The 14,070-nt window shown below is 44.2% G+C and overlaps 1 protein-coding gene across 1 annotated transcript; it reads right to left on the bottom strand.

Annotated features, from left to right (window-relative positions):
* Positions 1-1,072: 1,072 nt before the first annotated feature.
* On the bottom strand, positions 1,073-1,678 carry LOC137838166 (uncharacterized). Its single transcript, XM_068647416.1, has one exon. The coding sequence runs from the start codon at positions 1,676-1,678 to the stop codon at positions 1,073-1,075; it is 606 nt and encodes a 201-aa protein (XP_068503517.1).
* Between the last annotated feature and the right edge of the window lie 12,392 nt (positions 1,679-14,070).

The following is a 14,070-nucleotide window of genomic DNA, read 5'->3' as shown; positions in this document are numbered from 1 at the left end:
GTTGTGCAAGCCACAGGTGGGTGTGTCGCTCCGATTGTACTTTGCCATGACGAAGCGGGCGATCAGCTCAGTCCTCATTCAAGAGCAGGACCAGGTACAAAAACTAGTGTACTTTGTGAGCAAAGTATTGCAGGGCCCAGAGGTGAGATACCAAGCCCTGGAGAAGGCAACCCTGGCCATGGTGTTCTCCGCCAGGAGGCTTCGTCATTACTTTAAAAGTTTCACGGTGGTGGTGATGACGGACTTATCTATCTGGAAGGTGCTGCAGAAGCCGGACATGGCAGGAAGGATGGTGCGTTGGGTGGTGGAGCTGCTAGTAATACCGGTGGCCCGTACTGTTCTTGACTTTGGCTTACTATCGTAGGAGGGGTGTGTCCTCCCGATCTCGAACCTGCATCACAAAGGCAAGGGTGAACTTAACTGGTGATCCAAACTGTTCGACCCTAGAGTTATTACGCAAGAGGGGGGGGGGGTCTCCTAAAGAGCCATACTTCTCCCACTTTGGTGTTTCTAACTCGAGTGATTGATCCCTTTTAACTGGTGAGCCATGTTGTTTGACCCTGGAGTTAATACGCAAGAAGGGGGTCCTCTAAGGAGCCACACTACTCCCATCTTGGTGTTTCTAACTCGGGTGAACGGCTCTTACCAACTTCGTCCTTGCTGTATAAAGTCAAAGGGTAGGTATGTATGACAGGTCGCGACCCTGCTTGCAAAAGGTCAAGGGACAAGCTTTCAACGTTTGAACCATATTATGCCCATCCTTGGTAAACTTGCGTAAGGGGGAGGTTCATCATTGAACCATACCATTCCCATCCTAGGCGCATTACTTTAATGGAGAGGTTCATTTGACTGCCGAACCATACCATTCTCGGCCTTGGTGAACTCAGCCAAGAGGGAGGTTCACTAAGGAACCATACTACTTCCGTTATTGGCTTAATCACTACAAGGGAGATGTTCATTTAACAGCAATGCACATTTCTTAACTGAATAACTAGAATTTTATTTGGGTGACCTCGTTAAAAAACCCTTATGAGGGAAAAAGAGTGCCCCCTTAAACATGTACAATGCAAAATTAACTAAAATAAAACTTCAGGTTGGTCGCGTTCCAAGTGCGAGGGATCGTGCTGCCTTCTAATGTCTCGAGCCTGTATGCTTCATTCCCAAGGGCCTCCGTTACTCTGAAATGGCCGGTCCACTTGGGAGATAGCTTGTTTTCTAACTGGTACGGGTGGGCTTTCCGCATCACCAGGTCGATGACCTGGAACTGCCGATGTCTCAGCTTGGAGCTGTACTTGTACTCCACCCTCCTTTTCAAAGCTTCCGCCTTAATCCTTGCTTCTTCCCTCTCTTCATCCAGTAGGTCCAGGTTCACCTTTCTCTCTTTGTTGGACTCTTCGACCACGAAATTTTGGAAACGTGGTGAATTCTCCAGGATTTCCACTGGAATCATTGCGTCTGAACCATACACCAAGCTGAAGGGTGTTTCCCTGTTTGTGGATTGGGGAGTAGTGTGATAGGCCCACACGATTCTATGAACTTCTTCCGCCCAAATCCCCTTGGCTTTGTCTAGCCTTCTCTTCAGACCTCTGAGCAGAACTGGGTTGGCCGACTCGACCTGTCCATTCGTCTGGGGTGTTCTACTGATGCGAACACCTGTTTCACTCCCAGCTTTGTACATAGTTCGCCCAATTTTTAGCTTGCAAACTGGGTACCGTTATCAGACACCAGCCTCTTCGGTATTCGGAAGCGGCACACTATGTTTTTCATACGATGTGCTGGATTTTTTGGGCTGTTATCTGTGCCACTAGCTCAGCCTCGATCCACTTCATGAAATATTCTATGGCAACCACGAGGTACTTCATCTGCCGTACTGCCAAAGGAAAATGATATGATTCCAATAGCCACATAGAACAAGATTCTTGACATTTTTAGGAATCACCTTGAGCTGGAAAATATAGAGGCACTTTTCTTAGAGTTGGATCATTGTTCTAAGACAAGAACTCACCAATTACTAGTACCAAATCCCAAACTCATTTGGATGAACCAAATATTGTCAAATTGAATCAATAAAGAGATTAAAACTTGGAATGACCGAACAAAATTAAGCAAGTAAACATAGGAACCAAACAAAATAGAAATTAAAAACAAAAACAGAACATAGGTGCTGGAAAATGGAAAAAAACGAACCAAAACAACTCAAGAACACAAGGCAACATGAACAATTGAAAAAGAAGAAAGGAAGGAGAAGAGAGTGCTCATGAAGATGGAAGAATGTTGGATGATCTCGCCACTAGAAGTGTGGAATGCTCCTAGATGAGAGTGATGCCACCACTTGAGGACTCCAATGATCCATCAAGATAAGACTAGAGAAGAAGGCTCCAAAAGCTCTCCAAAGGTCACTCAAAATTTGAGTAGAGTTTTCTTAGATTAATTCCAATCTGAATTTTACAAAGAGAGCACCTCTATTTATAGCCTAAGGTGCTGAAAAAGCAAGCTAAAACAATTCAAATTTCCCTCCCAAAGCTAGCTAAAATCGGCGCCTATTTCAAGCCATGAGGAAGGTGTGACTCCTTCCTTCACTTTGGCACCTCCTATTCTACTTCTACACCTATCTACTAACACACCCCCCTAAAGCTCCTAACTAAAGCCTAAAAGATGCTATAACAAAAGAGGTTTCTAAAGTTTCCCTCTAAGCACCTTCAACTAAAGAAACTACAAAAAGAGAAAATAAATGTCCTCTAGCTCCCAAAGCTTTGAACATGCTTCTTGTAATCCTTTGAGGTGGACCTTGACCTCCATGGGCGTCCTCCATTTGTGCCTCCACCTCTTCTTGAGCTTGATGATTGGCCTCCATGTTCTCTTGAGCTTGATCTCCATCATACTCCCAGAGTTGGAGAGAATTCGACCACGAATTCTGGAGACCTACAGAAAAAGGAGTTAGATCGCTGACATTAAAAGTATGACTACCTAAGAATGTATCAGGCATATCTAACTCATAAGCATTGTCATTAATCCTCTTGAGGACTTGGAAAGGTCCATCCCCTCGAGGCATTAGTTTGGACTTCCTTTGAGTAGGAAAACGATCCTTCCTCAAGTGAAGCCAAACCCAATCGCCCTCATCAAACAACAATGCTTTTCTCCTTTTATTGGCAAGTTCAGCATACTTGCCAACCTTCTTCTCAATTCTCTTCTTGATGTCTTTATGCAAAGTTTTCACAAAAGAAGCCTTTTCATCCCCATCTTTGCACAAGACATCTTCAAGAAGGGGAATAGGAAGAAGATCAAGAGGTGTTAGGGGATTAAACACATAGACCACCTCAAAAGGAGAATGGGAGGTGGTAGAATTTACTACTCGGTTGTATGCAAACTCAACATGGGGTAGTAAGTTCTCCCACACTCTAGGATTCCCCGAAATAAAGCATCTCAATAGTTGTCCCAAAGTTCTATTCACCACCTCGGTTTGACCATCAGTTTGTGGGTGGCAAGTGGTAGAAAATAAAAGCTTAGTTCCAAGCTTGCCCCACAAGGTCTTCCAAAAGTGACTCAAGAACTTAGGATCTCTATCGGACACTATAGATCTAGGAATCCCATGCAAGCGAACCACTTATTGGAAGAAGAGGTTTGCAATGTGGCATGCATCATCCACTTTGTGGCAAGGAATAAAGTGAGCCATCTTTGAAAAACGATCCACTACCACAAAAATGGAGTCCTTTCCCTTTGATGTCTTGGGTAAGCCTAAGATGAAATCCATAGATATATCTACCCAAGGCATTGAAGGGATAGGAAGAGGAGTATAAAGACCATGGGAATGCATTTTAGACTTAGCTTTGCGGCAAGCTATGCATTTATCACACAAACTATGAACATGTTTATGCATATGAGGCCAAAAGAAATGTTCATGCAACACATCCAAAGTTTTAGCAACCCCAAAATGTCCCATTAAACCCCCCTCATGAGCTTCTCTAACAAGAGATAATCTAATAGAGCATTGGGGAACACAAAGACGTTTTCCTTTAAAAAGAAAGCCATCTTGAATAAAAAAGTCTTTGTGTCCTCCTTTAAGACACTCTTGATAGATGGGAGAAAAATCAAGGTCATCATGATAAAGTTCCTTAATGTGATCAAAACCAAGATATTGAGAGGTTAAAAGATTTAGCAAGGTGTATCTTCTAGAAAGAGCATCCGCCACAATATTTATTTTGCCTTGCTTGTGTTTGATCACATAAGGAAATTGCTCAATGAATTCCACCCACTTAGCATGCCTCTTGTTAAGCTTGTTTTGGCTCTTCAAATATTTAAGAGATTCATGATCACTATGTATCACAAACTCTTTGGGAAAAAGATAGTGTTGCCAAGTAAACGAATCCCTAACAAGTGCATATAATTCCTTATCATAGGTGGAATAGTTGAGATGACTTCCCTTCAATTTCTCACTAAAATAGGCTATGGGGTGGCCCTCTTGAAGGAGAACAGCCCCAATAACTATACTTGAAGCATCACACTCAATCTCAAATGTCTTAGTGAAATTAGGAAGGGCCAAGATGGGAGCATTAGTCAATTTTTCTTTCAAAGTATCAAAAGCATTTTGTTGTGCTTCTCCCCAATGAAAGACCACATCCTTTTTCACTATGTCATTGAGTGGTGCGACAATGGTACCAAAGTTTGGGACAAATCTTCTATAGAAAGAAGCTAGTCCATGAAAACTTCGGACCTCATTCAAAGATTTCGGTGTAGGCCAATTTTGAATGGCCACCACCTTAGTTTTGTCCACATGGACCCCTTTACAACTCACAACAAACCCTAGGAATTCTATATGATCAAGAGCAAACATACATTTAGCAAGGTTAGCATACAAATGTTCCTTCCTAAGGGTTTCTAAAACTTGCCTAACATGCAACCTATGTTCATTCAAAGATAAGCTATAAATGAGAATGTCATCAAAGTAAACCACAACAAACTTACCAATGAAAGGTCTAAGAACATGATGCATGAGGCGCATGAAGGTACTTGGTGCATTAGTTAAACCAAAAGGCATAACTAACCACTCATATAAACTAAAGTTGGTCTTAAAAGCCGTCTTCCATTCATCACCCTGTTTGATACGGATTTGATTGTAGCCGCTTTTAAGATCAATCTTTGAAAAGATTTTTGAACCATGTAATTCATCCAACAAATCATCTAGTCTAGGTATGGGATGCCTATACTTAATGGTTATGTTATTGATGGCCCTACAATCCAAACACATTCGCCATGTGCCATCCTTTTTTGGCACTAAGATGATAGGCATAGCACAAGGACTCATGCTATCTTGCACCCACCCTTTCTCAATCAAAGCCTCAACTTGTTGGCGAATTTCCTTGGTTTCACTTGGATTGGTCCTATATGCTGGACGATTTGGTAAAGAAGAGCCCGGTATCAAATCAATTTGGTGCTCAATCCCTCTCAAAGGTGGAAGTCCATTTGGAGGATCTTGAAACACATCTTTGAACTCTTCTACCAAATTTTCCAAGCAATGAGGACTATCAACAAGTGATTCTACTCTAAGAGTTCTAGGGATGGCTAAGAAAAGAGGATGATGAGCCACTATTTCCCTTTCAATGTCACGCCTAGACACAAGGAGTGTAGGCTTAGAACTCTTATCTTTTTTATCTTTTTTATCTTTTTCACTCTCCCTCTTTTTCTTCATGATAACTTGGTCCTCATGGACTTCTCATGGAGAGAGAGATTTTAAAGTAACCTTGTGACCATGGAATTCAAAAGATAATTTGTTGGTAAAGCCATCATGTAAAACTTTTCTATCAAATTGCCAAGGCCTTCCCAAAAGAACATGAGTGGCTTCCATGGGCACAACATCACATAATACCTCATCTTTGTATTTTCCAATGGAGAAATGGATGAGGACTTGTTTATTAACAATTATTTCTCCTACTTCACTAAGCCATTGTAACTTGTAGGGCTTTGTATGAGAGATAGTAGGCAATCCAAGCTTATCTACTACTCTTGTACTAGCCACATTTGCACAACTACCCCCATCCACTATCAAGGAACAAATGTTGTTTTGAATAAGACATCTTGTATGGAAAATATTTTCCCTTTGACTTTCATCAAAAGGTTGTGAAACTTGTCCAAGAAGTCTTCTCACAACTAACAAGTCCCCTTCAAGTGGACATTCGCTCTCTTCCTCACTAGATGCATGAGAATGCAATGAATGCTTTGGAGAATCCGAATCATGCTCACTAACTACAATGCCCTCATGCATGTACATACTTCGTTTGGAAGGACAATTTGCAGCAATATGACCATAACCCATACATTTAAAGCATTTAGTGTTAGATGTTCTAGTGGGAGACTTAGGTCTAGAAGTAGATGGCTTAGATTCCTTGGGTTTGAAAGAAGAATCTTTGGAAGGATGTTTAGAAAAAGAAGTTTTGTTTCTCCAAGACTTGGAGTAGTATCCATCATTGGAAGCATTTTTAAAAGAGTTTTTCTTAGCAAGTTGGGCTTCCACCTTCATTGCAAGATGAACTAAAGAGCCCAATGATGAATACTCTTGTAACTCAACAATGTCTTGAATATCCTTCCTAAGACCACTCACAAACCTAGCAACCATGGCTTCTTCACTTTCTTCTAATTCAATTTTAAGCACAAGCGTCTCAAGCTCCTTATAATATTCATCCACATTTAGCGTGCCTTGTTGAAACCGTTGGAGTCTCAACATGAGGTCTTTCCTAAAATGTGGGGGCACAAACCTAGCGCGCATATGATCCTTTAAAGAGTTCCAAGAGTCCACGGGAGGACCCTTGTGATAGATAATGTCCTTTACAATTCCATGCCACCATTTCATGGCATAATCACTAAACTCTAGGGTGGCTAGCTTGAGCTTATGCTCATCTTGGATCTCATGGATCTCAAAAATTTGTTCACACTTAGCCTCCCAATCTAAATACACATTTGGATCACTAGAACCATTAAAACAAGGTAGTTTGACCGAAGCAAGCTTGGACTTTGCATCATGGTAGAAGCCATTGCCGTAGTGAATTCTTTCCCCTTGGTGATGATGTCTTTGTCCATGGACTTGGGGTGGAGGTCTCCTTCTCCTATGCTCATCTTCACGGCCAACATCATTTGAAGAAGCTCTTGAAGATGGTCTATGAGAATGATGTCCTTCATGGATAGAAGGAGATGGTCTAGCTTGTTGTACCTCCATCTTTAGCATTTTCTCCTCCAACCGTCTAATTGTTCTTTGAGCTTCATGTAATTCACCAAGAATTGAAGCTTTGGAAGGAGAATTCTGCTTGTAGGATGCATCACTTGAAAATCCAGCCATTTGTAATTAAAAACAGCAAACACACAAAAACAGCAAACAAGTTAAAAATTAGCAAAAACAGTGAGCTTTTGGCAATGAAACTGCCGAAGTGAACTAAGGCTGAAAAAGATATCACTCTCAAAGAAATAATGTTCTTGCACCAATCTGATCTTGAGGCCTTGGAATCCTCAAATGAAATATGTCAAAGCAAGCACACCAATCTTAAGAGCAAACCACCACAAAACCAAAGAAACAATAAAGACAAACAAGAAAAGGTATAAGCAAGGAAAGGTAATTGCAAAAGGAATACTATATGTAAGACAAACTCAAAGAGTAAGAATGAAAGACAATCAAGAAAATAAAGAACTCAATGAGAAAAGTAGGCACACAAAAGAATACCTAAGGAAAAGCACTAGAGTAGATGAAGAAAACAAAAAAATTTAGCTACTGGAAATTTTATTTTATTTTTTAAAATGCAAACTGTGCTTGATATTCACTGATTTAACTGGAACGTTTTAGAGCGAACTGGATTGTGAAATTTATACCACAGAAACTTCAAGATGTTAACTCAAAAATGGCACTGGAATAAATTAAAAACAGTAAGCCAATTGAGAGAAATAAATTTTTTAAAATCGCTGCCAGATTACCGTATTTTTTTCGGCAGGAATGTACACTTTTTTTATTTTATTTATCATTTTTTGTGTACTTCATATTTTTGAATGATTCTTTTTTCTATTCTTTTCTAACACTTTGAATATCTCAAATCCAGAATTTCAGAATTTTACAGTACGTAAATCAGTTGCAATAAGCACTTTTAAAATGGCACTGATTTTACAGTAAGCACTTTTTTCAGAAACAGAGGAATCCTAATAGGAATAAAAAAAAAAGAATGATGAACTAGCAAAGACATAATAGAAAATGATGTATTGGAACTTGTATAGGTCTAGAATACAAGTATGAACTCAAATCTAAAAAGAAAATGCACAAAGGATCAACATCAAATCAGAAAATTATATGACACCAAAGCAAGAAACAATCAAAACAATAAAAGTACTACTAGAAGTAATGACATATATGGAATAACATGACTAAGACAAAACTTGACATGATTCAAAAATTAAAAGACACATCACAAATTGTAACAAGTGAAAGGAAGCTTAAGGTAAACTCTAGGAAGGATAATGCCATTCCAAAAGAGCAACCATACTCATAAGAATTATGAGTGCCATAAACCTTTCCACAAACACTTGGAGCAAAAGAAAAACAGCAAGAATACTCAATTAAAATTCTAAAACAGAAACTTAAATTGCAAGAAATTAAAGAGCTCTTGAAATTAAAGTGCACACAACTCAACAATTAAACAAGAAGAACCTAAGACTCATGATACCACATGATCCTGCCTGTTGACCGGAGCGCTGGAGAATGCCTCGTCAAAGGATCGACGTGCGCGCCGCTTCTCACTTCCGTTCCTCCTCTGGATCTATCTCAAGAACCTGCAAAGAAACGATACAGCGCCGCTGCGGCCGATCGCACTCCGACGCTCAAGTCAGTGACGGTATCACCAAATACTAAGAACTGGAACCGTGCAAACTCTCTCTCTCACAAACAGCTCTGTCACTCGCAAGCGTAAAGTGTATGAACTGAACGTGCGTACCTCAGAAAATCTGTTAAGAACTCTTATATACCTGGTGGTTTTCTCTCTCCTGGCAGTTACAGACTTGGACACGTGGCTCGCATCCAACTGTACACGTGCCATCATCTGGAGGCTCCCTGACTTGGCGCTGCTTCTACTCTTATTTTGGCTAAGTTACTTATGCATGGTACTGCCCAGTGCATAGCTAACTTAGGAGTGCGATCTCTACTGAAACTGGCGAGTTAGGGCCTTCATACACCTTCCCTGTGGTCTCGCCGGCCGCCTTCATAATCTGCTTCTCCTTCGTCTTCGGCGATGTGCTTATTCTGGCGATCTCCGACTGCCTGGTCGCCTGAGTCTACATCTGGCGACTTCATCTTCAACCTGGCGATCGCCTATTCTGGTAAACTGGAAATCGGAACACGCCAACTTAACAATCGGCGACCACACGTGCCTCCCGACTTCCTTCCCATCTGCCAACCTGGCGCCCTGCCAACACGCCTACACTGTAGCAGGATGCCACGTCATCACACCCGTCCACCAGGGCGGTACACAAGCCCCCCAGTCTTAAGCGAAGACTTGTCTAGCGAAAAGACTGAAAGAGCCCTCGTCAACACCGATCTACATGGCACTGACGCAGAATTCCAAGCGATAGTACTTTCTGCTGCTCTGACGCTCCACCAAACCCTTCGCGCATCGCTCGACACGTGGCTTCATCAACGGCTCTCTTCATCTGCCGTTAGCGCTTCCAAAACTTATTTCGAAAACCCTTAAACCCCTTATGCTCCTACTGTTCCATCACTTTCTTCACACTTGCGTATGCTCTCATTTCCTTCTGCGAAAGCTCTCGACGTTCCTCGACGCTCTAGATCACCACCTCCCTTAAACGTTTTCCTGATCATCGAAAGGTAACTACTTTCCTTCATCTGCTGGGTTCCCTTGCATTTTCACCGATTTGCATCATCCTGTAACTGTCTGGTGCATACGCTGTGGGCTGTTTTTCCATTTCTCCTTCTGCGTAACTTAGGGCTTTGTCGATCGTCGCAACGAACTCACATTCGTTCGTCTTTCACCTTCCTTCTATGATCGAGTCAGCCTTTGTAACCCTCCTGATTATTTTTTTTTCTTTCTTCTTCGTTTGCAGTTGCTATCATGACTCGCACGAAGATCACCCCGAACCCCCCTCCATCAGCGCGAAACCCTCCTTCACAAGCACACGACTCAACGCAAGTTCGTGGTGCTCCCTCTTCGCAGGCTGTGAGGCCTGCGTCTTCCCAAACCGCTCTGGCCCAGGCGACTCCACCAAACGCTGGAGGAGCCCCCATCCCTCTGCCAGACTTCAAGACTTTATACCCATGGGCTAACCCAACCCTCTTAAAGGAAACCTCGTCGGTGAACACTGCGGGAGCGGTTCTGCGATTGACCAATGGGGACGAGGCCCACCAATCGTTTCACAAGGAGCACGATGAGAGAATGATGGTGCTGCCTTGCCCCGCCGCTCTGCCAGTGTGCGCCGATGATAAAGTGAGCGCCGACGGGCCCTTCTGCTTCGTCTACACCACTTTCTTAAGGTCAAACTCAGGTTCCCTCTTACTCGATTTGAGAGGGAACTCTTAACCGAGCTCAACATCGCTGCCGCCCAGCTTCACCCCAACAGCTGGGCGTTTGTCCGAGCTTTCGAGATAACGTGCGCCCACCTGGGGTTGCCCGCGTCAGTGGACGTGTTTTTATTCTTGTTTGAGGCCAAGCACCCAGGAGATCGCCTGTGGGTCAGCCTGAATGCCATTGCTGGGAGATCCATTTTCACCATCTTCCAGCAGTCGTACAAGGATTGGAAGGGGAAGTTCATCCAGGTTCGCGCAAATGACAAAGACCCTTCCCTTCTCGACGGTTTCCCCTTGTACTGGGTGGACAAGGGGAAAAAGGAGTCCAAGAGCTGCTTCAGGAGGCCCAGAAGTCCTGATAGCATGGGAGCTTTGGACCGAGACCTTTGCCTATTCTGGAAGAGGGTGGCAGATGCCCACATAACATTCTTGACCCCCACCCTGATTTCCTTCGAGTTCTTTGAGGACCAGTTGGAATTCCAAATAGGTCAGGACGCTACATTCTTGTCTTGACATTGCTTCTGATATTGTTTCTGGGCGTCTTGTGCGACACACACAAGACTTTGGTTTTATCTTTTCTGCATATGCCTGTTTTTGCTGTCTCATTGCCTTGTACAATAATCTTTTTCCCCTTTGAGCTAACTCATGCACTTTCGTTTCATGCAGATACCATGTTGGGTAAGAACATGCTCGCCGACTTGAAGGCGCTCGCCCGCAACCACGGGTTGGCGACCGGTTCCCAGACGGTGCCCAACTCGGAGGTCGAGAAGGCCATCATTCATGGGCGATCACCGCCTAAGGAGCCCACCCAACGAAAGAAACTGGTCCTTAAAAGGCCAAAGCGAAAAGCCCCCCAAATCGTCCAAGAGGAGGAGGAAGAGGACGACGAGGTCACTGAGGATGGCCTCGTTACAAAGAGGAAAAGGGTGGCACCACCTTCTCCACCTGCCCCACCCCCTCTTCCAGCTTCAACACCACCATCAACACCTGCTCCTCCTCCCTCATCGCCAACACCACGAGCCCCTTCACCACCAGTCCAAGCAACTCCGCTGGCCACTGCGCCACCAGCAGTCGAGGCTCAAGAGCCAAACTTTCTGGAGGACCCCCCAAGTGCCTCTACGCCCCATATCTCAGCTGGAGAGGGCCCTCCTTCAAACGCTTCAGCTGCAGAGAACGTTCCGACTGGGGATGAGGTTGCTCACACCTCCCCAATTCTTATTACCGAGTCCCCGGTCGCGTCGCCACGCCAGGAAGCAAACACTGAAAACCCTGCTAAGGAAGGTGGCGGCGAGAACCCTCAACAAGCCCCCCTGGCGCCTCTCCAAGCATCAAACCTTTCCCTTGAAGTCACAAGGATGTGGGAACCTCTGACTGCCAAACTCAAAACCATAGCAGAGGATATCCCATCGATCATAACGAGGGCTGTGGAGAGCTCCACCAGGAGGCTTCAAGATGATCTCTACCACCTCAAGACTGAAAACAACACAATGAAGGTTGAGGTGGAGAAGGTGGCCTTCAGCCTAACGCTCGCGGAAATGGAACACTCCCGAGTAGAGGATGCCCTGAGTACCGAGCTTAGGCTTGCGCGCAAGGAAGCTGCTGACCTTCGCCGCAAAGTCCATGAACTTGCCCAAGAAAAGTTGAACTTGAAAGCAAAATCGTGCCTCTGCGCACCAAGGCGAGCGACCTGGAGGCTCACATTCAAGCTAATGCCGATAAGGTACAAAAACTGGAGCAAAGGTCAATCGACCGCGAGAAGCTACTTGGGCAAGTAGAGAAAGCGAGAGACGACGCCATGGCTGATCTCGCCGAGGCAAACAAGGAGAAAGGGAAGATGGCTGCCGAGTTGGCCCAAGCTCAAACAGAATCCAAGAAGGTTACTGACGACCTTCTCCATGCTCAAGAGACTAACAAACAACTCCAAAAACAGGTTAAAGAGCAGGGGCAGCAGAACAAGGAGCTCAAGAAACAGGTTGAAGAGCTTCAAGGACAATTTGAAGAACTTAAGCTAAATTCTGCTCAGATTTTGACTGCTGGATTCGAAGCCGCTCGGGAGCAATTCGCATGCCTATTCCCTGATCTCGACCTCAGCATGGTGTCGTTAAACAACGAAGTAGTAGATGGAAAGGTCGTTCCCGCCGAAGGCTCAACCAATTCCACCCCATCTGCTTCTTTATAAATTCACTTGTATTTACCTTGTAAAAACTCTTGCATATGTGTTTTGAACAATTACTTATTTCAATAGCGAAACTTGGATATTCTTTCCTCTGACTTCTTTTGAGCGCTTTCACCTTCTTTGTATGTTTAACTTTGCCGAGTTTAACTTAGCGATTTTGCAAACACGACCTTTGGCGTAACTGCTTCGAGCCGATTCAAACTTAAGCAACAATCGCTTCAAACAACTTGTACCCTTGAGGCACTAACCTGATCATAAGAAAAGTTTCCAAGCAACGAACTGTAACTCAATCATCGGTTCAAACAACGTCCCACTCGACCTGCTTTATCAAACAAGTCTTTCAATCTTCTCGCCGTGTTTGAACTTTTCCCGATCGCCGAAACCTCCTGGTAACACCAGCTTTTCCCAGCTTCATGCTTTGGAAGTCATTTCTTTATCTGGGGCAGAAATGCCCTTTGGGATCTTCCTTTACCCCCCTGAACTTTAGAGCTGAGGACCGGCTGGCTAGGCGTTCTCTTCGAACCTACCTTAGCCACCTTTCAAGCTTCTTCCACCCTCTTCGCCATACCTGAACTCGTTCAAGACGAGAAGGATTTTATCTTGCCTATACCCGCACATAAGCGAGAAGGTCTTTAACTCGCCTGAGCTCGCACAACGGCGAGAAGGACTTTATTTGATGCCTCAACTTGCCCAGGGTGTACATCTCCTCCCCCTGGATGCACTGAGGATCTTTTCTTTCTCTCGCCTGCACTCGCTCAACGGCGAGGAGGTCTTTAATTGGCCTTGGCTCGCACAACGGCGATAAGGACTTTATCTGGTGCCTCAACTTGCCCAGGGTGTACATCTCCTCCCCCCTGGATGCACTGAGGACCTTTCTCGCCTGCACCCGCTCGACGGCGAGGAGGTCTTTAACTTGCCTCTACGTTGCCCCGGGAGTTACATCTTCTCGCCCCCAGAAACACGGACGACTTTTCCTCTTTCTCGCCTGCACTCGCTCAACGGCGAGGAGGTCTTTTAACTTGCCTCAAAACGCGCGAGGGCGTTGAGGTGCCTCCGATCGCCGAAAGACGATGAGGACTTTTAAACTTAACTGGTGCCCCCAATCGCCGAAAGACGATGAGGACTTTAAAACCTTTTAGAAAGCACGCGATATATCTTTTCTTGCCTCAAATCATGTACAAATGACAAGGTCTTTCTTCAAAACTTTCGAAAACAGCAAACATGCAATCTGGAAACACCTTATACTTCGAAAACTCTTTTTTTATTGGGTGGCCTCATTAAAAACCCTCCTTAGGGAAAAAAGAGTGCCCCCTTGAAACTGTTTTAACAGAGACATCGTAATATAACATTT

This window comes from Phaseolus vulgaris, chromosome 11 (assembly GCF_000499845.2).
Source record: "Phaseolus vulgaris cultivar G19833 chromosome 11, P. vulgaris v2.0, whole genome shotgun sequence".
Taxonomy (NCBI): Eukaryota; Viridiplantae; Streptophyta; class Magnoliopsida; order Fabales; family Fabaceae; genus Phaseolus; species Phaseolus vulgaris.
This window is presented reverse-complemented; position numbering and strand designations above follow the sequence as displayed.